Source organism: Osmia bicornis, chromosome 1, assembly GCF_907164935.1.
Source record: "Osmia bicornis bicornis chromosome 1, iOsmBic2.1, whole genome shotgun sequence".
NCBI classification, from domain to species: domain Eukaryota; kingdom Metazoa; phylum Arthropoda; class Insecta; order Hymenoptera; family Megachilidae; genus Osmia; species Osmia bicornis.
Window position 1 is genome coordinate 7,179,626 of NC_060216.1, and position 27,059 is coordinate 7,206,684.

General features: G+C 41.7%; 2 protein-coding genes across 7 annotated transcripts; both read right to left on the reverse strand.

The window, feature by feature from the left end:
• Nucleotides 1–180: 180 nt before the first annotated feature.
• On the reverse strand, nucleotides 181–8,280 carry LOC114882263 (bestrophin-4). Of its 6 annotated transcripts, none has more exons than XM_029199168.2 (10): nucleotides 7,828–8,280; nucleotides 5,665–6,224; nucleotides 4,444–4,764; nucleotides 3,718–4,051; nucleotides 3,399–3,623; nucleotides 3,027–3,325; nucleotides 2,894–2,923; nucleotides 2,531–2,751; nucleotides 2,197–2,455; nucleotides 181–2,119 (listed from the first exon to the last, which is right to left on the reverse strand). In XM_029199168.2, the coding sequence occupies exons 2-10, from the start codon at nucleotides 5,733–5,735 to the stop codon at nucleotides 1,768–1,770; spliced, it is 2,112 nt and encodes a 703-aa protein (XP_029055001.1). In that variant the 5' UTR covers nucleotides 5,736–6,224; nucleotides 7,828–8,280; the 3' UTR covers nucleotides 181–1,767. The 6 variants fall into 6 exon arrangements, with proteins under 6 accessions (XP_029055001.1, XP_029054994.1, XP_029054985.1 ...); XM_029199161.2 differs by having other exon boundaries at nucleotides 5,665–6,446; XM_029199152.2 differs by having other exon boundaries at nucleotides 5,665–6,533.
• An 871-nt stretch (nucleotides 8,281–9,151) lies between these two features.
• LOC114881903 (phospholipid-transporting ATPase VA) lies at nucleotides 9,152–25,614 on the reverse strand. The gene is made up of 18 exons (XM_029198791.2): nucleotides 25,142–25,614; nucleotides 20,597–21,172; nucleotides 19,699–19,878; nucleotides 19,324–19,584; nucleotides 13,824–14,099; nucleotides 13,583–13,751; nucleotides 13,152–13,505; nucleotides 12,744–13,039; nucleotides 12,446–12,616; nucleotides 12,065–12,362; nucleotides 11,564–11,996; nucleotides 11,117–11,493; nucleotides 10,757–11,044; nucleotides 10,431–10,682; nucleotides 10,248–10,352; nucleotides 9,989–10,176; nucleotides 9,745–9,909; nucleotides 9,152–9,683 (listed from the first exon to the last, which is right to left on the reverse strand). The coding sequence occupies exons 2-18, from the start codon at nucleotides 21,160–21,162 to the stop codon at nucleotides 9,641–9,643; spliced, it is 4,422 nt and encodes a 1,473-aa protein (XP_029054624.1). The 5' UTR covers nucleotides 21,163–21,172; nucleotides 25,142–25,614; the 3' UTR covers nucleotides 9,152–9,640.
• Between the last annotated feature and the right edge of the window lie 1,445 nt (nucleotides 25,615–27,059).

A 27,059-nucleotide genomic window follows, 5' to 3' on the forward strand; every position in this document is an offset into this window, starting at 1 on the left:
ATCCGAATTGATACGAATGCCCCTCCCTTTCACCAATCTTCGGCAATCCTCGCGACATCTCGCGTCATCTTTCATTATCTTTTTCTAGCGGGAAAATTTAAACTAGCTTAAATTTGTTTAAAAGACAGGAAAATTTTTATTAGGATATATTCTATGAAACACAATTGTACACATTCGATATTTGAAATTCACTCTTGTTTATTCGAAAGAAATCAACATTTCTATTGAACATTCCAAGAAGCTTACTATAATACTGTAAATCAAAAAATTAATCCTGAGCACCAGAGAACTTATTCACGTCCTGGAATGTAACTCCAAAATGAAAGACAGGTTGTCTAACGTAAACTATTCACAGGCAGTAAAGAGTGTTAATCGTACTACGTACATAAGTATATGCTTTTGTACACACGCACTCTACGATACTCAAACTGTTTACTACTACTTTACATATTATTCGTAATAAAAAATCGATTAGCGAGCAATTTTATTTAAATTTTTTTCTAAACTTTCACATTTTCAATAAGTGTGCGATATTGCAAATGTATGAAAAGTAGGAAATTGGGATTACTTAGCAGATGTGCGATCGTTTTATCGATTTTGTCATCGATCTAAATTCGTCTTTGATTTCTGGAATGTGCGTACTCGAACGCGTTACCGTACAAAAGCAATAGTTTTGAGTGTAACACTGTTCGTATTATTCCAAGCGCAATTGAACGATTCAAAGATAAAAAACTTTTAATATAAGATAGGCACTTTTAGCGTTTTTGCGATTGCTTATTAAATATTCCTTATTGGTCTTTAGCGTTTATGCTTTAAACCAGCCTTCTGAAGGCCCCATTTCCGCTGCATTTTAAAACGAGCAAAGTTTAATTAAAAAAAAGATATTAACATCATTTAAAATTCTAACGTATTCTGTATTAACTACACACTCTCATTTTTTATATCTAAAGCGGTTGATATAAAAAATGAGAGTTAAAATTAATTTCATCTTTCCGAACAAGATTTCAATCGCAAATTTTGGACAGATTCGATTCAACTTGTAACATTTACCAAATGTACGTATATAAAATTCAATACTTTCAAGGCGATATTCGATGACAATATTACCGCTATTATTGTCATTTTTCGATACGTAGAATTTGAAGTGAGAGGTATACCGGTTCACGTTAGCATTTACATTCGTAATCTTTGGAAATTTTATACAATCTTACATTACATGTTAAAATTTACTTACGATGTACGCAAAATTGCAGCTATGGTCAAGATCCGTTTCAACCATTTTTACAGTACATGTAATTATGATCCCGTGTGTTTTTAAACAATCTGAAACGACATTACGAGCCACTTTATCACTGAACGTCAAGCACGAATGGAATGTTTACAATTTTCATCCATTAGCTTTACACCGTTCTTCGCTTCAGTAAATTCTATCTGAACTTGATTCGGGCATCCTAGAGCATAATACTTTCTTGTTTGCTTATTAATTTCCTTCTAATAAAAAAAAAACACATCATATATACATTAATATCTTAACACGATGATTGTCATGTTTAGTGGTTCTGGTGACCACAAAAGCAATCAACGTGTTAATCAACCTTGCTTATCAACAGATGTTTGACATCCATAAAAGTTTGTCATAATTCCATTGACCATTCAACTGGTCGGTAGTCTTCCTATTCAAACATTGCCTTTCTTCATCTAAACCTATCCGTATACTATTGCTTACAATTGAAACTAAACTTCAAAATAGAACCACCAACAATCCTGCTAAAGTCGATCGCTCTCGATCTTATCATCGAAGCCCTCTTGCCCCATGGACAAACGCGAGGTATGCGCTAATTCCGACAACAAAAGGTGTTCTCCATCGAGAGTACTCGCCGAATGTCCGCTAATTAAATTGTTATGTCCACTGGTACTCCTGGCCAGTCTTCGCACTACCTTCTCGCGCCTTTGCTTTTCTCTTTCCGTCTTCAGTTTCGTGAACTCGTCGTCGGAATCGGTAGTGGCACAAGAGGAACTACGAGTACTAATTAGGTCGTCCGCAATACCGCTACCAGGGTAACTCGTTGCTGGCTCGTAAGCGATGCTCGATCGTGCTGACTGCGTCGATCGTTGTGTTCTAGAATCCAACAAATACGAATATACATATATAGTGGGAAGAATCGAATAAATTGACGGTCGTTGAATAATATTAACCTTGGCCCAGGTATGTAACTTCTTTCGTTCGCGCTTTCGCCATTGTCTGCTACACCGGTTACTGGGGCGCTGGTGGAAAATATTTCTCCGTTACGACAATATTCTGTACCAGGAACAGCCATCGGAGCAGTTGGAGGCGGAGGACCAGGCGAAAATATACTCTGCACGTGAGGCCTTTTGTCTGATTTCATCGACGTTAGGGTCATCTGCTCGTCCGCTTCCTCTTTGATCACGCCAATCCTCATAGAACCACCTGGGCCTAAGTATCGTCATGTTTTTGCTTATTAAAAAATTCAATTCTTCCACTGGATACACCTGAGAAAGTTTAACGCACCGACTAGTCGATTCTGCAACGAAGCAGAGGAACTAGAACTCGCGAGTCTTCCTGGTGTCTTGATACCGCTCGATACACCACCGTCTGGTCTGTCTTCTTTGCTGAACAATCGCTTCAACACGCTAGTCACGCTGTTCACTCTTGTCAGAGAACCACCCAGGTTACTGGGAGTGGATCCTCCGCTTAGAGTGCGATCTCGAGTGCTCACTCTACTAGCGCTTCTACAAATACAAGTATACTCGTCAGTTCTGCAGGAATTATATCTTCAGCTAGATGAACACTTGAACCTTTGGTTACGAGTAACGCAACTAAAGTGCCAATATTAAAATGTAAATGAGAAACATAGAGTAAAGCGAACATTACCTTGCTATTTTGCCACTTTCAGTGGTGCTCCTGGCCAAGCGTTAGAAGCATGAAGGTGAAACAATGAAAACAGAACAATCGTATCGCATGATATCAAGCATTTACGAAGCGGTGCTGCTTTTTTTATACCAACCTTGACATTTTACCAGTAGCTGTAAAATGTATGCCGGACGCAGCATCGTCGGCTACGTCCGGTTGGAATTTTTGCTGATACTCCCCGGCCATTTCGTCGATTCTCACCGAGGAGGGTTGAAGTTCTTGCTGGGCTGCGGATAATTGGATACCAGCCGTCGATGGCTGAGGGTGTTCTTCGCGGAAGGGCTGAGCCGCCGCGGTGTACGGAAGCTCCGTCGGGAATATTTCGTCCCAATACTGATCTCGTATCAATTCCGGATGTTCGTGATGCATCTCGTCGACGATCAGGTAGCTCACCTTAAGAAAAATATATACAGGATGAAATTACGTTTAATGAAGAAAACGTAAAAACTCTCAACAAACGATTTACCTGCAAGTTTCTATCGATTATCCAATTAACTTCAAAGTCATCGTCGTCCTCCCCGAATGGATTGATCAACGTCTCGGCCACCTTTAGCCAACCCATGTAGAAAAAGAACTGTAGCGTCGTGAATACTGGAAAGTAGAGATCGATCGTCGACGTCGACGAATTCTGCACCCATTGCCGTCCCATCACGCTCGTTAAAAAGTACGTGTACACAGCCAAGGTTACCACCTGCACAATCGACGTAGAAATTCGATGAAACTTTGATAAAACTTTTTTCCTGATCGCATCGAAAACTCTGCGACGGCATTTCTAACGCGCCTACCTGAGTATATACTAAAGGAATGCTAATTGTATCATAGTGCATGAGACTACCGCAAAGACCACGAAACTTGTTTAGCTCGTCTATCAATGTCTTTACGGCAAAGTCGTCGCGAATCCGACCTTCCTTTCTGGCCCGTGTCACTATACTCGACGCCCACACGATTGGCAACCAATGCTTGCTGGGCTTCGGAAATTTCGTATTCAGACTCTGGAATATCACCAGTTCGTTCTCCAACAGTAAACCGGTCTCCACGAAGTGCTCCAACGTTGGGAAACGCTTTTTCACCCGTGGCGAAACCATCGCTAGCACCAATGTCAAACAAACGCAGACGTACCTGAAACATCGAAGCATAGATTTCGTTGGGATACTTTAGTAATCGTGAATATACAAGGTCGTTTCAAAAGTCTTTGAGTATCTCGATATCGTTCATTCGTGTCGTGTACTTGATTTGTTTGCTTCCTTCGTGACACGTACTTCATGTTTCGGGGGATTATTTTCGTACATGCCATACGTCTCCTTAAACGTCGTTTATAGAGGTCCGCGTTTCGCTAAGCGGACTGATACGGCTACCGAAAAGATATAACATTTGTGGAAAACAAAGAACAATAGACGAAGACTTTTGAAATGACCCGATAGAATGAAAGTTCACCTGAACGCTTTGTCCCCTTGACTTCGATCGAACCTCCATTGTTACCGTTTGTCGGGGATATAGAAACAGATATGTACCTGACGATGGTTCGACGCATTAGTCGACCCCTTTCGTCGTTCCCGTGAATGGTGGCTGACACGAAAACTGCGATCGAGTCTGGCCAGGGTATCACCATGTATTGATTCCACCATCGGGTCATAACGATACTGACGTAGAAACCCAAGACGAAGGACAGTGGTATTAGGTCGCTGTACTCGTTGCAATACGCCACCACCGCCTCGAAGATCTTCTTTTGATGCTCGTCCAACAGCAATCGATATATGCTCGATAGAGAATAATATATGAAGAGGAACAGAGCTAGGTCCAACCAGACGAGCTTGTATATGCTTGCTCGCCATCTGTGAAAATTGAAAAAAGAAAATGAACGCTGAGAATTGCATAAGTTTAAAGTTTTCGGTTCGCGTTTCTCGTTTTAAAATTAAACAGAGTTCGATCAACCCGTAGTGTACTATATTTATAACGGGATACAAAGGAAAACAAAAAGCAAAACTTAGCGTCTACTTTGAGCGCTCCTTGCCACTTCTTAAGATTTTCTTGAAGGATGTTTGAGAAAGGAATTTTTTAAACTTTTTCGACGAGTCTGAAACTCGGCAAGAAGTAACAGAAGGGTCAACGATCGGAAAAGTCGAACAGCAGAGAGAAGCAATTTAAAAATGGAAAAAATCTTTCTATAATATACATTTCACGCAATTCCGAATTGCACGTGAAATGCGCGAGACCTTGATAAGTTATTACGCTCTGCTAACAAACGCTTCAAGCACGAGGAAATCAACGATAAAATCTTCCTAGCATCGCTCGATACGGTACTTTTCCCACATTTTCCGGTGACGCACGCTTTTTATGAGAATTCTTCCTGGTTCGCGGAAAAGCGAGGAAGAGTAGACTGTTCGAAATATGTTCGATTTAATTGACTTCCGGCGCAATTAACCCCAATTGCATCGAGCGAGAGATGAAACGGATACATTATAATTCGAAAAGCATTGTCGTCATTTCTTTTTTTAAACCATTTCGAGAAATCTCACGTGTACACGTTAATGAACCGCGTAACGTACTATTCTCGTCGAATCAGACGACCTCGCGTTATCTAAAGAAATGTAAAAATCTTCTGTTACGTTTTCGTACGAATTTAAATAACGAAGACGTTAATTATTTCGCATAATGGAAGCCGGTGTTATACGAAGACACGAGACCGTACGGTCTCGTAAGATCGATCCTTATCGCGCGTCTAAAATGCTTACCTTAGGAGTAATTTTAGAAAGCAACCGAGACCTCTACAGGTAGCAACTTCGGCAGTGTAAGTGACCGTCATCTCTCTCGCACGGTACACCTGTACTGTGAAATAGCGTAATCAGCTGCAGAGCCAGCTTAGATCCCGTCAGCCTTAGATCTCTAGCCAGAAATCACTCTTGCTGCCACAGTCATCTCTTCCGACAGCCGCTCGACATCCTCTCTTCTTGTCAGTTTTGCTTCGAACAAACCAGTAACGCGCTCGATCACTGGTAGATATTAATTAAATTGCGTTCGACCTTATCTCCGGCCTCTTCTCTGTCGGCGATAGACGGACAGACGAGAAGGCTGCGAAGGTCATCCTCGATGCGTTTTGCACAATGTCTCTGTCTATCCCTCTCGATCCTACGCGATTATGTAATTCACGACACTGACTGAACCGTCCAACGGAAAAGCTGGTTACTCAATGAATCCGTTGCTCGTCCGGTAGGTTCCGATCTAGCTTACGCAGAGTTCCTCCTCGTATCCGGAAACCTTGGAGAATCTCCCACTTCGATCGAAGTGGAGTTGTCTGTTGAAAATATTTTGCCGATCAACGCGTCCTCTATGTCGTCTACACTTGTATCTGGCTGTCTTTAGTTTCGTAAACGGTACACGCTATTCGAACGCGCGCACCTTTGACTTCCCGATCCACTTACACTAGTTTTCAATTCCTATCGGCCTTGAATTCCCAACACCTGCCTTTTGTTTCACCGTGCCCGCTTAATTATTCATCCGATACATTGTTTTCTACCTACCGATCAATTAAAATGTTTATGTATCGAGAAAGTTGAAGAAGTCCGTTTGGATTTGAAACCGTCCGGGTCCGTTTCGCCCAACTCTACAGGTGGGTGCACAGCGTAGAAATCAACAAACGCAACTTTCGTTACGATCGATGATTGCTAGGATCGATGATTCATTGACGCTAGTTAACCGCGATATCAATTTTTTATAATGCCTGTTTCAGATAGCCTTATCTCCCTTTCCCGCGGTAACCGGTGCACGGAAAATCAAGAATATACAACGAGCTCGACGAGCGAGCACTGTCTTGAAACTTTCAGAGAAATTCTAGCGTCACTCGTTTGGCTCGTTCGGAGAAATCCTAACGCAATTGGCACAGAATTTTACTGAACGAGCACGTGGCTATTGCTCCAGTTCTTACGTTCGAAGACGCTCGATCGTACAATCGATTTGTATTCGACGGATGAACGTAAGCGTATCTACTAAAGCACCGACGAACGATGCCAAACGGCCAAGCCTTTGTGCGGTTCCGTTCTCGGTGCCGTGACTCATTTTCTTTCTATGTACATATGTATATTTCGCGGGCTATATGCAAGTCGCGTTTTCTAAGTAACCTGCCCTTTACGAACGGTTCTCGGTAATCGCAACCACGAACTCGATTTGTAACCTTGGGCATGGATCGCTATCGCATTGTAAGTAATCAGTTATAGTCCCACCGGCCTACTCCACATTCCTGGTGACACGATCGTTGTTATCTCCAGTGCCGGCTAGACGTACAGTTACGCGTTTTTCGTTCTTGTCATCCCAATCAAACTATCAATAATTTATAATTAATTTACGATTCTGCTTGCACGGTAAAGTGCAACGACTCTTCTGCGATCAACAATGCGATAACGTCCCTCCCGGATAGCCTTCAAAGACCACCCCCCACAGAGCGATATGAAAGCACGAAGCTGATAAGTAGAACGGTACGTTTATTGAATACATTTTTTGACTCTGTTATGTAGTCGATAATTACGAAAAAATGTCTAAAAATGGTTCTGTTATGAAATGAAACATACTGGTAAGATTGCGTGAGTGTATCGTTTCGAAGGCTGACACAACGTTAGGCTCCAATTGTGACGAGCACGTGGACGTAAGTACAGTATGGCGCGAAGGAGAAAGCATGGTACATTTATTCACATAAAACGGATAAACATTTTCCATCGGATTCGTTTATTCTGTGTATAACGAACGTATCATTAAGTAAATAAAGTAGAAATGCGAGGTAATCGTCAGACAAACAGCATAGTCCTGCTTTCGAATGTCGCAAACTGTTGTGAAATTTCGTGATTTCCTATACACCCTTGACAAAGAGTCTCTCTCATCGAATTTCTGATTAGCTCTTTGCTTACCACGTGACTTGGTAACACCACTTTTCCTTATCCGACTGAAACACGTCGAATTAAAGTATCATTGAAACGTGTAAATTTCATTGATCTTGCGAAACCGGTCAGACGTGGTACAGATCCGGTTGTAAATTTTCTTCCGGTGAAAAAACTGGAAACATTGAACATTTTACAGTAGCACAAAGAGTCCTGAAGAGGGAAAGGATCTCGAGACTGGAGCAGTCCTTAAAATGTCTTGTCAGACTCCGATCTTTCATCCTTCGCGCGGTTCATAACAGCCAAGTTCGTTCCACGAAATTGAAACCACTGTTGTTAGCGAAATTTCTAAACGGAAAACACGGTCACGATTAATCGAACGATAGAATTGTGTACACAGAAATCTTGTCTGTCTTTGACAGAAAGAATACCGAACATGTACTGAGACAACCGTTGCCGCAGCACGCCAAAAGATCATCCCCCCATACTCCACCTTCAACCATTCGATCCTATCCCCACCACGGCGCCGTGTTTCCGCATCAGCCAGTGGTGCTCACTGTTACTTCAAAATTTTATGCATATCACTGCACTGAAATTATACTTTTCGCTACTGTAAAGGTGAAATAATGGGACAGGGAAAAGTGAAAGGCGAACCGCGATGAAAACTGATCGACAAGAAAATTGTAAAATTAACTAGAAAATTTAGCGAGGGTAAATTGAAATCCTTCGTAACATGCTTTGTATTCTACATATGTATAAGATAGTAGAAGGTGTTAAATGAAATGTCAAAATTTAAACAACACTCGATTTTACTGATATTGCAACATACATGCAACTTATATTTATCAAAATACTATGTCACCACGTGCAACGCGTTGTCGATATCGTCTTATATGTACAATATGTTTAATAAAACCTTTGTACCTACTGGCAGATCGCGTGTACTATTTCAATATTACAATAATAATACACGAGTATAATGAGTATGAAATGCACACGTTTGACGCTCTCGGGTTATGCAGCTTACATATGTAATTTATACAATCTAAATTTCATAAAAGATAATGTACATTTAATATATCTTTTTACAATATACATTTCTTCATGCTTATTCCTACAGTAACTACATTTTAATTAAATTGATGTACATTTCGCGCAGACACGTATCAATGAATCTACAGTGGGTCACAAAATTATTCGGTCACCGTTTAAAACAGAATACCTCATTTAAAATTGAACCAAATGACGTGAGGTTTCTCGAGAAGCTATACAAATTAATTTACTAAGATATGTGCTTTGTAATTATAATTTTTTAAGACAACAAAAGCACATATACCTTAGTAAATTTATTTGTATAGCTTCTCGAGAAACCTCAAGTCATTTGGTTCAATTTTAAATGAGGTATTCTGTTTTAAACGGTGACCGAATAATTTTGTGACCCATTGTATGTGAATCTTTTGCATGAACCTCTGATAGTCATTGATATTGCTATTGGACTAACAGTCTTGGTCCCTAAAAGTCACAGCCATCAAATGCAACGAATAGTAGTCTGAGATTTAAGGCCACTCGATTCAATTAAAAAATACTAATCGATGAACAGTGAAGACGATCGAGAAATAAACGATCATTTCAATGAACAATACAGTTTCTCTGAAGCATCTTGTGTTTAAAAATAATATACACTTCCTAACAATACTTTTTCACTCCTTAGGAACAGTAAACGTTGAAATGCGGCAAAGCGTGTTGTTTTCCTTTCCGTTAACTCTAACGAAGCAGCACTCTTAATAGTTTCCATTTTTCCTTTACAACCTTCTGACAGTCTTGGTTGACTTTTCAGGTTCTGTCATGCAACAATTGTTGTTAACGCATCGTTCTTGCTTTCGGTTCTAAAGCAGAGAATTAAATTCTAAATTTGTATCATACATTAAAAATAAAACTTATACGTACCTTATAGTTGCATGCTGAGTCGAACGCGACCAACCAGCGATAAAATTATTTTCGCTTCTTTCGGCGATCCGTTGTCTACGGCTACCACTTTTTAATGGTGCGTTAAGTGTGGCACTTTGCATGAGATCAGGAGATATAGTCGATTTTATCGTTTTATAAAATAACCTGTCAAACAAACGATAATAACAGTCACACTCAAATGTTTTTTTTTAATTTTTCATATGTCTGCACGAAACTTTCATACCTAGGTAACAATGCTAGAACACAGGTAAGCACTACTGTAAGCCAATACGTGTATCTGGTGATGGCCACTTCCATTACCCAGTATGAACAGGGTAAGCCCATACAATTAACACAAATCACGTTATAAATTAAACAGAATCCAAAAAATACTCCTAGTGATCCCATTATGGCCAAAACGTGAATTATGGTCTGAAAATGAAATAGCAATCGTACAATGTGTATTTTGTACCGTTTGAAAATTGTTTGAAAATTCCTCTTACCCAGGATTTAACTTCTATGGCAACATGTGTCAGCATGACAATGATACAGCACGTCATTACGGCAGTTCCAAATTCCCATATGTCAATGGTCGAATCATAGTATATCTAAACACAAAAGTTACAATTTATTCAGAACAATGCACCTTTACTGAACGTTTCAAATAATTTCAAGACCATACTAACAGCTGCGTTTACGAAAAAAATAACGATACTTTGATATAAAGCATCAATAATGGTTATCCAAAACGATTGCGGTCTGTAAACGAGTCCAAGGCGTCCTCTTTTGTAAAGATGAGGCATAGACATCAGAACACTAGGTGAAGCTACTCGATCGTACACACCCAATACTAGTGGTGGCATAGAGGTAAATAGTAGATTGTACAACATTAGATAAATTTGGTCCATCATAACTGATCCAGTGAAGCCACAGTATAACTATATGAAATAAGTCGTGTTAATGAAACAAATTATGTAAGCGGTACATTTGGTAGTGGTATCGAGTATTATACCTGAAACCAAAACACAAGGAAGACAAAGGTGGCATTTTTGTAAAAGAAATACAAGATCATCCTAGACAAACGGTCGTAACACCAATGTCCGTGTAACAGGAGAAGTCTACTAAGCATGGAGAATCGTGGAACAGCAAAATCTGCGGCCATTACAGCTTGCGTCCCTTCGTGTCCAGTGATACCAACACCCACATCCGCGGTCTGAATCATGCTAACATCGTTCGCGCCATCGCCAATTGCCAGAGTTCTCATTCCCAGTTGCTCCTTCACTATTCGCACTATGTATGCCTGTAACATGAATAGCGAGTTAAGATCTATGCTTAACAAAACGTTAGACCCAAAAAGTGGCATTCGTTCTACCTTCTGAAGAGGTGTCGCTCGACACGCTAGTACACTGGAGCACGTTTTTGTTAATTCCAGAAACGGTTGGATCAATCCAGACCGAGGATCAAGAATAACAGTCAGTGTCTTTCCATCCACAACGAGTGCGCGTTGCCTTGGCCACGGACTGTCTACTCTATGGGCCTCATTTTCCGCAGTATCACGACCGAGCATCGCAATCTCTCTAAAATTATCCGTTCCTCTTCTTATACTTTCCTTTCGTGCAGATTCTAAATAACCGCGGATCAAAGTTTCAGCAACAGATTTAGACCTCGCTTGCAACCACAATAATTGCATCGCGGGTGAAAAAAGACGTGCTGAGTATGCAATATTAACCGCAGTCTCTGGCTTGTCTCCTACCAATTTAAAATTTCCATTAACCGAATATCTTAAATCATATAATAAACTGTAAACTTTTGATTATACCTGTTAACACCCAAATTACGATCCCTGCTGCCATCAGGGTAGCCATTGTTTCAGGTACACCAGCTTGGAGTTTATCTTCGATCCCAGTGGCGCCTAGAAGCGTTAAACGGGATTCCAGTCTCGCATACGAATCTTTGATACGTAATTCACGATTTTCCATTGCTAATTCCGCTTCGGTATGCGTTTGTCGCCAAGTCTCGTACTCCTGAGCGGTCAAAGATTTTTTAGCAATCACTAGGGTTCGAAGACCCTGGCGGGCATAAGATTGCAAATGCTGTCGTGCTTTAATCGTCGTGATAGAATTTTCATCCTGAGAGGTCAGAGACGACAGTATAGCGGTGTCAGCACCTTTGCTGTACAATACCAGCTCATTCGTTAGAGGGTGTCGCACCAAGATGGACATGCACTTTCTGTTAGAATCAAAAGGTAGAACCTGAAATTTAAGATGTATCAGTCGTTACAATAAATTTACTTTCACTGATCCATGAAGAGGGAACTTACATGAAGAATTTCAAAAGTAAGGATGGATTTATCTGGCAAACCGACGATCGCGCTTCGTGCCGTTCGCTTAAGAAGCTTCACATCATAAGCACGAGCGGCGTTCACTAAGGCGAGCTCATCCGGGCTTTCCGCTTCGTAAATCGCAGCGGTAGGTAACAATTCGCCTCCGTTCTTGCCGTTCGTGCCGATAACGGGACTCAACGGACCTCGCCTTTTCTGCGCTCCGTTCGGAGACAATTTCCTTCCTAACAATCCTATTCCTAAACTTGGTATCGACGTCACATTTAGAAACTTTGGCCTACAGATAGTTATTATTTAGCGTTTCGAAATGAAATGAAATTCTATTTATAAAAACATAATAAACAGAGTGGAAATATTGACCTAGGCAGTTTACTCGATAGTTTGCTACTGTTATTTAAAACAGATTCGATCTCAACCATCGAAGATATTGACGACACGTTTTCCTCCAGACTATCCGTCGGATGCGACAGCGTCGACAAAGGGATAACCGGCGAAGGTGTTAAACTTCTAGAGTCTATCATTCTCGTGTATCTGAAACATGAACGTGATAATGAACTGTGTTTTATTATCGTCCTCCATTCAAAAGCCTTTAACAATGATAAACTGTAAAACACTGAAGAGTCTCGCTAATAAGTGAGAAAGAATAACATACACAAACCTTCCAGTTTCATCGCCGTTTCGCTGGAGTTCCTCGATCACTCCACTAGAGTTCATAGTGTCGTAATGAGGTTGAGAATTGACCACAACGGTATTACATATCGCTAATACGACTAGGAATTCTTGTAGATGTTGTCTAAATGTACCTATAAGGAGATCTTCCTTAAGCCGCGAGGAAGGTACCAAATTCTCACCGTCCCCTGTGTGCGAATAATCCTGACCTCCCACGATACATCGCCTGAACAGCATTTTGTTCTCCGTAAGGGTACCAGTTTTATCTGAGAATATATACTGCACCTGTTGAAATAGAATGACCGTTTCTCTTTAGAACTGTTATTCGATATTAAATTACAGCGAGGGATGATAATGGGTTAATCAAAATCACGGACAAATTTGATCGATTCCTCACCTGACCTAATTCCTCCGTGATATTGAGCGCGCGACATTCAGCCGAGCGTCCCGTCTCCGCGTCGTACAGGCCGATATCGTGGCCAATGTGATAAACCTGGCCGACTTTCGCCATTTCTAGAGTGACGTACAGGCTCAACGGTATCATCACTTGAAGGATAATCACGAACGTCCAGAACGTTAACATACTCTCGTAATTTGGATCCTGCAGGACTGGGATAAACGGGACGAACGTCGAACCGGCATAGCTGGAGAGCCATAATCGGCAACCGATTGCACCGATCAGGCATAACACCACCAGGATCACAACGCACCATACCACGTCCCTGTTCATTTGTTTCTCAAGACGAGAACACTGGAAAAATATTTTTTCTTTAAATTTACGTTAACTTTGAAAAATGATTAAGCCCTGATGAAAATGAACTCGTTTACCTTATACCTAGGTCCACCGTTATTAAGCAGGGCTTTCGTCTCGTGACCAGCGTATATCACTATTCCCTCGACGAAATCGGTGTTTTTCAACAAACATTCCCTGAGCAGAAGATTCTCCGTGGAAACAGGTACTCTACCACCGTTCGGATGAACGACAGCTCCGTGAAACCTGCAATTACCAGCGTTAATCGCACCGAGCCACATCTTACCTTACCCTTCCTCAAATTATTTCCAAGATTACCTGTATATCCTGGTGCTCGGTTGATCGACCTCGATTACGGATCGGAATTTCGCGGGTTGGAAGGTGTCCTGTAGATCCACAAAGCCTCGCACGACTTGTCGTTGCTTCAGATTCGTCTCGCCGTCGAGATTACAGGTGTCGATGTAAGCAACGCCCTGAGGATCGCTGCTTCGCAGAAGCAACACGTCGGCTGGTACGAGTTCGTTGTTCGAGAGGTGCACCAGGTCGCCGACCTTAACGTCCTTCCACGCTACCTTTGCGTACCTGTCGTCGTCCCTGCAATCAGGTGCAACAAATATTTTCAAATACAATTTATCGCCGCTGCAAGAGGTGCTTTAGCCACCTGGTAACCACGAACTTTGAAAACGTAACGTTACACCAATCTGAAGACAGCGTAATTTTACTCCAACGCGAATACCTGGAAGAAACAAGAAACAACTTGTTTCGCTAATTCATGACCGGATCAGCAAAATGCTAAACTTCGCTATCAATGATAATTGGGAGCATATATCTAGATAATAGAAGCGTCGCAACGGTCGGACGTCGATTATTCTTAATTAATCATCGTCATGGTTCAACGCTTCGAATCACAAGAACTATCTTCTCTCGGGATTTTCGACGATATAAAGGATTAGGGGCTTAAGGCAGAGATGAGCAAATAGCGGCCTGCCAAGACAGTCAGAAAAATCCACCTTGAACCGAGATTTCCTTCCCGTGCGCGACCGAAGATTCGTCTCGTATTTAAATAAATTGAATTCATATTTATTGATTTTTATGCAAAATTAACTAATGAATGCAATCATTTTAAAAGGTACGGCCCTCCGCTAACCTCCGCTTCCACAAAATGGCCCCAAGTCAAAAGAATTGCCCACCCCTGGCTTAAGGTATCTTCATCTTCCATAGATAAGCAAAGAAGTGATCATAAACTTCTGTTGACGAAAAATGTGTACGCAAATACAACCGATAACTATTGCACAGTTTTAGATTCGCGATGAACTTGACGGTCGATTTAGACCGATTAAATGACAAGGCCAGTTGCATCTAATTAAAAAAATGTGAACAACGTTTCGGAAACACGAATCGTGCGATTTCAATGGGTGCCACGTGCTATGTATGTAAAAAACGAAGCTTCGTTTCAAGGTAACTTTCGCTTATTTATTTCTCTTAAACAATATATCATTGTTAACGGAAGGCGAGGAATGATCAAATTTGACCTAGACTTCATTTAAGGGGTCATCGTTACGTAGGTTTTTAGTTGAGACGAGGTTCGCGTTGATCTGTAACCTTTAGGCGACGCTTTATTACACCGTCGCGTTTCTTAGAGACATTGAAATATCGTCAGTTAAATTCCCTTTCATCGAGTGGGAGCACGCTTTGTAACCGTGAAAACCAGTGTGTCTTCGACGGCAATCGGAACTCGTGAAATCGAACACTGCTTCTAATTTGCATACCTCTTATTTCCAAGGACGCGTGACGTGTACCTCCTTGTTCACGGAAGAATAGTTGTTAATAGTATAATTATTATTATATGCTTTCAAGGATGAACAGTCAACGAGTTACAAAAGTCCTCTCGATTCAAAGAGTTCTTGCGACACGATTGAAAAAAAATTATTTTGATATTCTAGAGATCGTCTAATTATAAGATACACAACTTCAATAACCGTGTAAAGTACCGTTTGTAATTTTAACGAGCATATTCGACGAAAGAGAAGCTCGGTTCGTTTGAATTTTTACGATAACAAAAAGCTGATAAATCGGCCACGGTGACGGCACCAACCGGGTAACCTTAGAAATTCTTTTATGCAACACGCACCTTCATTATAGATAACTTGCTGATTAGATAATAAAGCATCATTTACCTAATTTCTTTCTTTATAGATAATTATTCATTACGTAGTTTTTACTATCGTGTTTCGCACGATTTCAAAAACTGACGAAGATTTCGACAGACAGTGGAAATATTGAAATATTGCGAAAGAAAATATTTCAAAGGATTCGCGTCCGATGGTTGATCGCATTATCTACTTACACTGTAAGGCGAATCTACAGAAACGTCGATCGTTTTTTTTCCGTTATCGTGCAACCAATAGCACAATTATCGCTTGTTAGAACAAATTATATTCGATGATAATAATCTTGGGAATGACGTTACGATTAACATATCGCTATTGGAATATTTTTATAAAGAGCTCCCTCATTTCCGGCACTCAAGTGTGATGGATGGGTTTACTGTGGAAAAGAAAAGGAAAGAAGCATAGATCAGAGTTTAATTATTTTTACTTTTTATTTTTCTGAAAATCACAATTTTATTTATTCAAGCCTTATCAGGAAACGAAACAAAATGTAACTGTGACACAATAATTGATTACGTCAGCGGCCTTTTCAATCATTTTACGTTTCATCGAAATCGTTGAAAACAATTTCCTCGTCTCGCTCTTTAAAAAGGCTTGTCGCTTTTGGGTTACATCGTATCATGTTACAAAGAGATTGTACGTTGCTGATTGATATAAAATGGTCGAATGGTATTTTTAAAAATGAACGATTTGAACGACGACGGCGCGGCAGTGCGCGTATCTCGGCCCAATATCGACACTTATGTCAAACAAATGATATCGATATCGCGTTGGCTCCGAGTTTGGAACTTTAGCGTGGCAAAATGTACTTGTTACTTCTGTCTCATCCCAGTACCAGCCGTATTACGTGCCGTTGGTGGCGACGGAAAGGGTTAATGGAGGCGGAGAATTCGCTAGGAAGATTTTTATCTGTTCGTTCTTGACATTGCGGGATTTAGCAGGCGACTGTCGATCTCGTCAGTGAACGAAATTAAACGGGAGGCCAAAGAAGGTCAGCGCGTGCGTGTAACCGCGAATTAAAGTAGGTAAAGGTCGTAAGAAACGTGCCGCCACGGAAGGGTTTTACCGAACCAGTCGTGGTTCACGCTTACGGCGATTTTTACATCGAGTGCTCGTGTAAACACGCCTACGCCCACTGACGTTCGCCAGATTCGATTAACGGTTATTGCCGATCGTTCGATCCTCAAATATCCTACATCCTCCTCCTTCTTCTTCTTCTTCTTCAAATTGAATTTTCTTTCGTAACAATTAACTCGTTGGAACGTTCCGTAGAAAAGATTGCTCTTCACATTGGAATGCATTCCTCGCGCATTCGTTTGATAGCCTCCGTGGTATTTTCTTTGATGAACGCGTACGCGATTTTTCTCTCGACCTCCTTTCCTCTCGAAAACGTCTGTCAGCCCCGTTAGCTTCCTTTCAGCGTCAACGAATCGTCCCCCGCAGAGGCAGCGACCGAGTTCAAGCTTATGCTTGGACGTTCTTCAACGTTTCTTCCTAGTTTCACTTTTTCCTCTGCTTCCTGTTCCAGCTGGCAGGCTCGCTCCCTTTCAGCGATCTTGCCACCAGACAGAGAAAAAAAAATCGCAGAAGCGATTTGGCTCGGTTCAACTTGCCGCAACGACATGGACAATTTCCAAGGTGTTCCATTTTTTTTTTCCACTGATTTATCAGATACGTTGCATCGATATTAAAAGGAAAAGCCTTAACGTTGCAGAAAATGCGCGGGCATCAAAGCGTTGATCGATGAAATAGAGTTATTGCGTTGGCGATCCGCGATCAAACGTGGACAACCGTAAACACGTTTCTCAATCGAACCACCGCCCACGCACACGGAATCGGGGGTGGCAATGAAAGTGTATCGTTCACGACATCAATCAACGTTTCCAGGAATTCATCGAACAGACCTACATATTCTCATTTGCTTGGCCCGCAAGATCGTCGTGATTTCTCTGTAATTTACACAGGAATGTACCACCGCATGAACGGCGTTTTTTTTTTTTTATGGATTTACAGAATTTGCACTCTGTTTAATTGATTATTTGTAAACGAATAAACGTGTAAGGTCAAAGTCGAGGCACGTGTATCAGTTGTGCAACTGGTTCTCCCGCGTGTCGGAATCGGTGTCCATCGATCGAGCCGCGGAATTGAGTTACATTATGAATGACATGCAGTCCAATCGTCGTTTACCGACCACATTTATTTTCTACACTGTCATCTGTTCTCTTTGTCGCGTTACAGATGGTCCGCGTATATTTTCAGCGATTAGAAGTCGTAACGCGCCTTCACGGCCCCTGGGAATGATAAAATCTTGAAAATCATGCACGATTCCAACAGTGAAAAAACTTTTAGGAATTCCACTCGACCTAGTAATTCCATTTCAAAGAATTGCCGTGGCATTCCTTCGAATGATTGCGATAGAACAGCCTCGAATATCGATATGTATCGATTCGTTCACTCGTCCGATGAGTAAATTGATGCTTATCACCGATTCCATCGAGGGTGCACTTAACCCTTTCTGCTCCGTACACTTCTGCACAACGTTATTTATACTCATTTTTGGCTATAGTTTCAGTTTGGCTCGGCATCAATAATAATACGGTATTTTCGTCGTACGTGATATTACGGAGGTGAAATTTTAACTTTCTACGCGACAAATTTAATATCACCAAGCGTTTATGGGTTTATGCGTTTATGAGGCGCAATTAACACCCCACTGCTAATTGCGAGTCTGCAGAGTTGAAAAAAACTTTGCCTTATATGGAACAGGTGCGCGCTGTAATTTTGCAAGATTATAAGGAAAGCGCAAACAACAGGAACATGTAATTCTAAACGAATGAATAATGCATTTGCTTTTAGAATAACTCAATTCACCTAGACTTCATTCTTCCTTTTCAAACACGACGAAACTTTGTATGAATTAATTAAAGGTAGATTATCAGAAGATAAAAAGGTGCTCTTAAAATTTGTTGATAGTCATCTTTACAAGCAGCGGAATACCTTGAAGCTCTTTTTCAGTGCGTGGCTGAGAAAGGTGGGTAAACAAGGCTGTACAGAGCGATAAAACTGCATTTACGCAGTAAGGATGACCAAACGAGGAAAGAAACGAAACGCTTCAGCCATGACCCCGAAGGAATTGAAGGAAGTATTCTTGTACGTTGTTAGTTTTATGTTTGGAAGAATTTTTCAGCGATTCGATCGTCTTTCGAGCATGTACGCCAAGTTATCAGCAATCGCTGGCTCCCAAAAAGGTGTACCGAGACAGACGCTCCGACAATCTTCATTTTAATCTCTTATCGAGTCTGCGAGCTGCCAAACAGTTACGTTTACTTTGTATCGAATAACAATTCTGAAAAGCATTTAAAATGAGCGTGCTGTCGCGAATCACAGTTCCTTCTTGCTTAAACCTTGAATGAGTTAAATCGAACGGAACTTTATCTTCGTTCCACTCGATTTCACAGGTTTTTGCAATTAGCAAACGGGACTCGATTAATGAACAGCGCGGAAACAGGTTCGCCTGTGTTTACCATAGTAGTGATTTATCTCTTCTTCGAAGCTATGCAATTCACCTCCTCCAAATGCATGCATCCGATACATCGGACTAAGTCGAAGCCTTTGGAAATTCAAGGACGATTGAATTTTTGACTCACCCTACGTAGACCCGACATGTGGAATTATTAACACGTCGGTCGCTGGCAAGTCTTCGCCGATCCTCGAAATAATCTTTCAGCGCTGTTACGCCTAGTACAAAGATTACAGGTATCATGGCGACTTCTTTGCCGAACGCGTTGATTGCTGGCACCCAATTAAGCAGCACGATAAACACGAAATATATATTGGCCACGCGGTGAAATTGTTCGATAATGTTGCGAGGTAGGAAGCTCAGCATAGTGTATTTTGTTGTGCGCACTCTGGAAACATAAGAATATGATCGTTATCATCGCGAGCCCTACTTGTTTGCTTAGTCGCTCAAAGTTTACACATGGCACCCCGGAAGTTAAAGACACCCCTTAGGCTCGAATTACCTATTGTTCACTCTCTTTCCATTAGGATGCTGACTCGAAGGTGTCTTCAGCGGTACTAAGTGATTTGGTACTATTGTCCTTAAGCGAGGTTCATCGGGTAACGGGCCGAAGCATCGGGCCCAGAGTCTCCTCCACCACGGAGGTTCTGCGCTACGTCTTATCGTGTATATCGACTCTGATCTGGGAACAATAAACACATCCATGTTAGCGGCGACAAGGTGAGTTTTTTTTAAATGACGTAGAGGTGGAATAATTTATGAGCAATTGATCTCGCACACGCCCTATTACCAATTCGAATGCAAAACCGCGCGAATGTTAATAGAGACTACATGTAGAAGAGCAACATCGATCGAACGAATGTCATAGTTACGAACTGTTGGACGCGTAGTTGCGAGAAACTCTTCAAATTTTAATCCTCTGCTCCAGTCTATTCTCATTTCTCATGAATTAATATCACCGACAGCTGAACTTCTGCAACATCTTCAATTTAAAAGTATCCTATTGGTATTGGGAAGCAGGACAAAGGTGAAATGGAAAAAAAAAAAAAACAAACAAACAAACAGAATGTATATAGGTATACAAAAATCCTCATGCTAGGCGGGCTCTCATTAGCCCTTATCTATATTTCAACACTTTACGTTTACGTATTGAATTACGAATGCCTTTGGTCCAGAGAGTTCGAAGAATGAATTATTTGGTTCTCAGCATTTTATTTGATCATGAACATTGATCGTGCTGTTGATATAAGATAATATAAATTTTTTGCTCGTATATCAATAGTATCGCGAACCAGTGCGAGCGGGAGAAACCGTTTTGACGATGAGCAATCACGTGATTGTTTCATGAATATTTTCGCGAATCGACCTCACGATGTATCAATTATTACTGGTGAACATACCTGGATGCCTGTCGCGAGTGTCCCCGAAAGGAGGGCACCCTTCCAGCGGTGGGTGGTCTCGGTTCCTCCCTGTGTCCGGGTGGAAGGATAAAATCCGTCCTGGATCCAACCCGGCTGTGTCCTGTGACCGAGTGACCCTGTACCTCGATCACCTGACCTTGACTGAACGCCCTTTGGTGACCGGGTTTCTTGAGTGCCGATGGTCTGACAGCTCCGATCGCGGACAAAGGACCGAGATACGATCCCGTCTGCGCCTGGTATCCCGTGCTCGTCAGGCAATCCGCCAATACTCCTCCATGACTGGCTGATCTGGCGTGAGTCCTCGGCAATGGTCTTCTTCTGTTTCGAGTCGCCTCGTCCTCCTCGGCGTCTACTTTGCCGAATCCTCCGGTCGACGAGGTCGTGTTGGGGATCGAGGTATCGGGAATCGAGCCGATCGCTGGCTGCAACGACATGACCGCTGATCCGGGATAATGCTGCTGATTCAATCCCGATCCTGGGAACACGTAAACCGACGCCTGTCTCTCGATCTCGCTCGCAGCTTCTTGCGCGCCGGCTTCGGACATGTTGGCACATCTGGGGACAAAGATTCACGTGTTGCGTTGGTTACTTGCGATCGATGAAAAACACGGAGTCTCAACTCTTACACTCTTCTACGCAAAGATATCGTGCGTCGCCATTTACGTTACGATTTTTTTTACAACAAAATAAAACGACTGGAAAACCTTGGCGTTAAAACCGAATCGAGGAAATGGTTGAACGGCACAGGATGCAAACGAGATAAATAGCAACGAACAAAAGCCACATGGCAGAGAATCGAAACATCGAGTGTGTGTTTCTGTATTTCTGCGAAACCTGTGAATCGCACGAATGATGGACCAACGAGTGTAAATAATCGAAGGAATATGTATAAGTGTCGGATGATATTCGTTGTTCCATGAATCGTGGAAATCCTGCGAAAAATCGATCGATCTATTTATAGGATGTACCATCGGACGAGGAAAAACAACCCCGGCGTTGGGACGCATCGGACGATATGCAGGAAGTAACGTAATGCATTTCGAGTACGGTTGCTGTCGCGATCGTGGGTGCACTTGCACTTGCCCGGCACAGATATGCTATTAATAAGATTGCTGAGTGAAAGAGCGAGAGGGGTACAAGGGTAAAAAGGGGATTGGAGAAAGAGAGAAAAGTTGTTTTTTCTTTTTTTTTTCTTCTTTTCGAGGGTAAGCAAACACCGCAGAAACGCGAATGGATTAGAGTCGACGGCGATGCTTCGGAAGAGTTTACAAAATGTTGCGAAACTCTAATCACCTTACAACGAGTAATCCAATAGCATCGCTGATGAGATCAACTTTCACAAGGTTTTGGTTACCACGACTTACATCTAGGTGCGACGGAAGAAAGGCTCGAGCTGTTGATTCTCCGTGTAAAAAGAAATCGAAAAGTTTCAAGCGCCCTACACGGGTCTTAGATGTCTATGCAATCAGCTGATCGGGTACAATCTTTTCGAAACACTCTGTATTCTTTGGCATAAGAAGAACGGAAACAGAAGATATTTCTTTATCGGAATATTCGAAGAATTTGTCGACGGAACGCGAGGTCAATGGTTCACCTTTGGGTCGATCGATTTTTCCTTTCTAAATTTTACACGAAAGCCGCCGGGTTACAGGGTTCGTGCCACTTTTACGTGACACAATACCCGCACGAAAGGAGCGAAACGAGCACAGTTACACCAGATACACCCAGCTAGCCTACTGAAATATCCCTCTTATCGGTCCCTCGTTGCGTATGCCTCGCGCGATAAAATGCTTCGCTCGCGTTCCAACGTCGTCGCGTATTTCAATTTGCTAACACCGAATTCAAAATTCTTGTAAATCTGTCAAACCCACGGAGTGGTTACGGATAAGTAACTGCAATGAGTTACAGGATGGTTCAGAAATAGAGTAGATCAGCAACTGCGACCGATACAAGAAGGATTGTAACAAACTTAAGCTATTTGCGAAGTTGAACGTTTCATATATGTAGAAGGAAAACAGAAGAGCACCAGGAGGGAATAAAAATAAACTTGCCCGACGAATCGCGATCGGAAGAGGGGCAAGTTTGAGTTATTTGTTTGGACGCAAAGCTGCTTTTCAATGAATCAAGATACAAAATAGCTCGAATTCTATCGCACATGATAACCAGCCTTCCAGTGGTAAATTGTGGTAAATTGTGTTTCGAAACTAATTATTGCCGAGCGATAGAGAAGAAACTCGGTTATTGATGTTTTACCTTGCGCCATGTATGCACATGTTGTTTATCGCTGATCCATTATTTACAGCATTTATTACACGCGGATCGCTTTTACATTCTCGAACGGGGAAATTTCTTTTTCCGAAGCGAGTACCAAAGAAAGATCGTCGATACAACTCTGAAGCGCTATCAACGGATAGAAGCAGCAATTTGGAAGTGTTACCTTGTACGCAATAATTGCAAACGATAACAGCTCGTTACCGATTCGAGCATGTAGAACTCGAGCCAACCCTCCCGTTTAGAAGGCGTCGATACTCGCATGACCCAATTCCATTCTTCAGCTTTTCTACCCTTGATATTGTCCGTTTACATTAGAACACTGGATTTACATCGGTTTGATGGCTGATATCGATCTCGATTCGAATCAAGCGGTCACTTAACACGTATCTGATCAACGACGCACACGGTGCGTAGTTAAGGTCTTCCCTGGTCTCAACCTATGACGCACCTGGTGCGTCGCCGCGAGTTTTCATACAAAAAATGAAACGATAGAAAAAGAAGGAACATTTTGCACGTTACGAGTAGAAGAATTTTCATGTAACAAGGCTAGTCAGGCTACGATTTCGATCAGATTCGAACGGGAATTGATGACCCTGAAACAGTGACCTCAAATGCAATAGAAACATGCAATATGTTCGTCGAAGCAACGAATCAATGTTGAAATTATTTAACGCTTCAACAGGGTCTCGAGACCATGAATGATTCGATGTGTGTTTTTTTTTCGCTCGTAATCGATATTTTGCGCCACTTGGAACCACTTGCCTCGGTCTCGCCCGATTTTGCGCTGACGTAATTCCTCTACGTTAATGGCTATCATCGTCCTAAGGTAAATAGGATTAATGGTAAACGTTGACAGTGTCGTCCTTAACCGTTCGATGATTGACTCGACCCATATTTATTTCTTTATTTATTTTTTCTTTTCCTTATCGACCCTCTCGTCGTTTCCACCAGTGTCTCGCTTTTTCTTCGTTGCTCTTTCCTCAAGGAGAGTCTCGAAAAGCGTCTCAACAGTGGACTCGACGTCGAGTTGAATCGTTTAATCCAGTTTGGCCTAATTTAGCTTGACAAGGATGGTTATTAGCGCAGCACTCGCGTGTCCTCTTATGAGAACGCGCGTTGATTGCTTGTTTCTTTCGTTGAACTCGTTTTACGAGAAGCGTACACGTATAGGTATTCTGTAACGAAGAGAGGAGACCTCGGTTAGGGAACATTTTACTTTTTTCCCTCCTGCTGTTCTAGGAGAGGTCTACGATGCTCGGCGAGCGCAGCCAACGTAACCGGTTTCGGAGCCGGACACTCAGAGGGTCGGAGTGGCTTTGAAAATAACCGCAACCGATCCTCAATGGTAACCTTCGACCCGTTCGAGCGTACCGAAAGAACCGAGGAACGTGGTTCGAGTCCGTTTCAAATGCCGATCTCGTATACGTATATCGCTCCATTCGAAATAGCAATCGTTACACGAGCATTGCACTTTCTACTCGATCAGCCGACGACTCTCTGCATAACTTATATCCTTTCCTTTCGTCAAATTTATCGTCCTTATTAAAAAGCCTGCTGACGCTAATCTACGAGACTCGTGCTTCTACCACAAGTAGGTTAGAGTGTTAACGAACTAGCTACGTTTTCCTTGCCGTTTAGTATTTCCCTTCCATGAATTCAGATTATCCTCTATCACCAGCGCTTTATACATAAGGCACAGACTCTCTCGTTACTGTTTCGCTTCAACTTCGAGCTTCCGCATTTCGATGAAAGTTTCTCGTAATAAATGAGAAAACTAATGCTGTTACGTGTATAGGCGGGAAAGAGGAAAGGCGACAACGAAATCAAAACGTAAGTTGTTTCGGAAGTAGAAATGTAGGATAGAAAAATGTATGCGGTTCAAATAGAAAGCATTGAGTAGAAATTACGTCAGAATATTCGTCCCGAGGAATTTCCCGTCGTTCGAAACACCTTGAAGGATTTTTTAGTTCGAGATGTATCCGAGAAACCGCGCTCACTAGCGTAGATCGTTCTGAATTTGGCGGCATTTAATTACGATAAACAGATCTCGCGTTTGACAAACGATCCGGAGTACGATATTTCAAAAAGTACCATCGTTTGCTTTCTAAACACGCTCTTCTTATCCTACGATCGCAACTTACTTTCGACTTACGCTCGTTTACTAATAGAGCAGCGTGAATGCCGTTCGATCAGATTTTAAAAAAGAACCGTTTAAATAATGAAAAGATAAAGTAAGCATAGTATACCCACATTTTTTCAAGCTCCCGACGTGGTCCACGTGGCCTTCGTTAATAGTCTCGCAGGCACGAGGGACGGCACAACTATCCCCCCACGATGTTTTCGAATTTTCAAAATGTTTCACATGTTTGCGTCTACAAGTAGTCGCTCTATGGTGAATCGCGAGTAATCGATCACACAGAATCGTGAACGTCGAAAAAGAATCCACCAAAACTTTCGCGTGTCTCTTTTTGACAGGAAAAGTAACGGGTTATAATCTGCCGCGTTCCTCTCAACGAATCTCTCTGGGAATACCAGTTTCACTACCGCACATCCTCTTGACACGTTACGGTATTGCACGTAAACGCTGACGATACAATTTCCACATCAGTTAGTCCGTTTTTCCTTACAACTGTCCCGAGAGAAGTACTCACGAGATCCGCGTACACTCTCTTCAAGCCCAACCGCTTCTCTGAGTTCCGCGGTAACAAACCGAATGACCTTATCGTCGTACACATACTGACAATTCCTATCGGCCAACTTACCAAGTGCAACCGTCACCGATAATCCCGCTCTTACCGCCATCTATCGTCGTCGCCGCCTCCCTTTGAACATTTTTTTTAATACGAGAAACGTAAAATCCCTAGACGTCGTGTTTCCGCGATTTTCGAAAGTCGTCTTGCAATCGCGATGCGAGTGTCGAAAACTTCACCGACAGCCCCTAGAAAAATCCCTAGGAACGAGAACACAAATTACGTCGTTATTACTAAACAGAATGCAAAAAAATTTGAGGGACGTGTTCAGGAGGCCCTAAAGAATCGCGCTTTGGTCCTTATATTATCCAAATCATCAAAAACTTATAAAATATTGAAATTACTGTCAGTCAATGGTCAAGAAAATGGCGGATCGGTCTCACCTGCATTGATTTATACGTAATATAAACATTTCTGCCAATAGTTTGTCCAAATAGGGACCAGACTGATATTCTTTGGGGCGGATATAATAAAACGAGCACCCAAGGGATGATGTACAAGTTTCCAGGTAGAAGTAATTTGAAACCCACGATTTTGTTGATTATTCACTCGCGAAAGACGTCAACAAGGTAAAACAGACCAGAAATTTAGTTTCTCGTTCATTCTGTAGGGCGCAGTTCGTTCATTTGATTAATAAACAATCGTAAAATTAAAAATAATAATTAAATAATTTTTAATAGAATAATTAAACAAAATTTTGCAATATACCAACGCGGAAATGTAAAGAAATAAACAATTTAAATAGATATAACAATAATTTGATTAATAAACAATTGTAAAATATAAAATAATAATTAAACAAATATTAACAAATATCACATAGAAATAGTTAAATCTGCGGAACCGGTGAAGCGGAACGCCATGCTTGATTGCGCGCGCCGCGCGCCGGTACAGGCGCGACCTGGAAGGAGGTCAAATCTAATCAGTGTTATCACGACCGCCGAAGGATACCGATCGAGCTGTCAAACATATACCGGTACGGGTTGACACCATGGATATTCGTGCATGGATTTATCAGTGTGTTACCACAAGTGTTACTGTGTGTGCCTATGGTGTTTCCTATAGTGTTTCCCATGTTTTGGAATATTTATACGGATATATTAGTGCGTCTTATGGAGTGGTCACCCATGTGTTCTGACATTTTTATACAAGTACATTAGTGTGCTGTGTGGTGTGGTACCCCATGTACCTGCATGTGCTTTATTGTGTTTTATGGTGTGGTTTCCTTTGTGCTTTGGCATATATTTAAGGATTTATTAGTGGGTTTTATGGAGTGGTACCCTATGTGTTTTGGCATATTTATACGGATTTATTAGTGGGTTTTATGGAGTAGTACCCTTTGTGTTTTGGCATACTTATACGGATTTATTAGTAGGTTTTATGGATTGGTACCCTATGTGTTTTACTATAATTTTGCA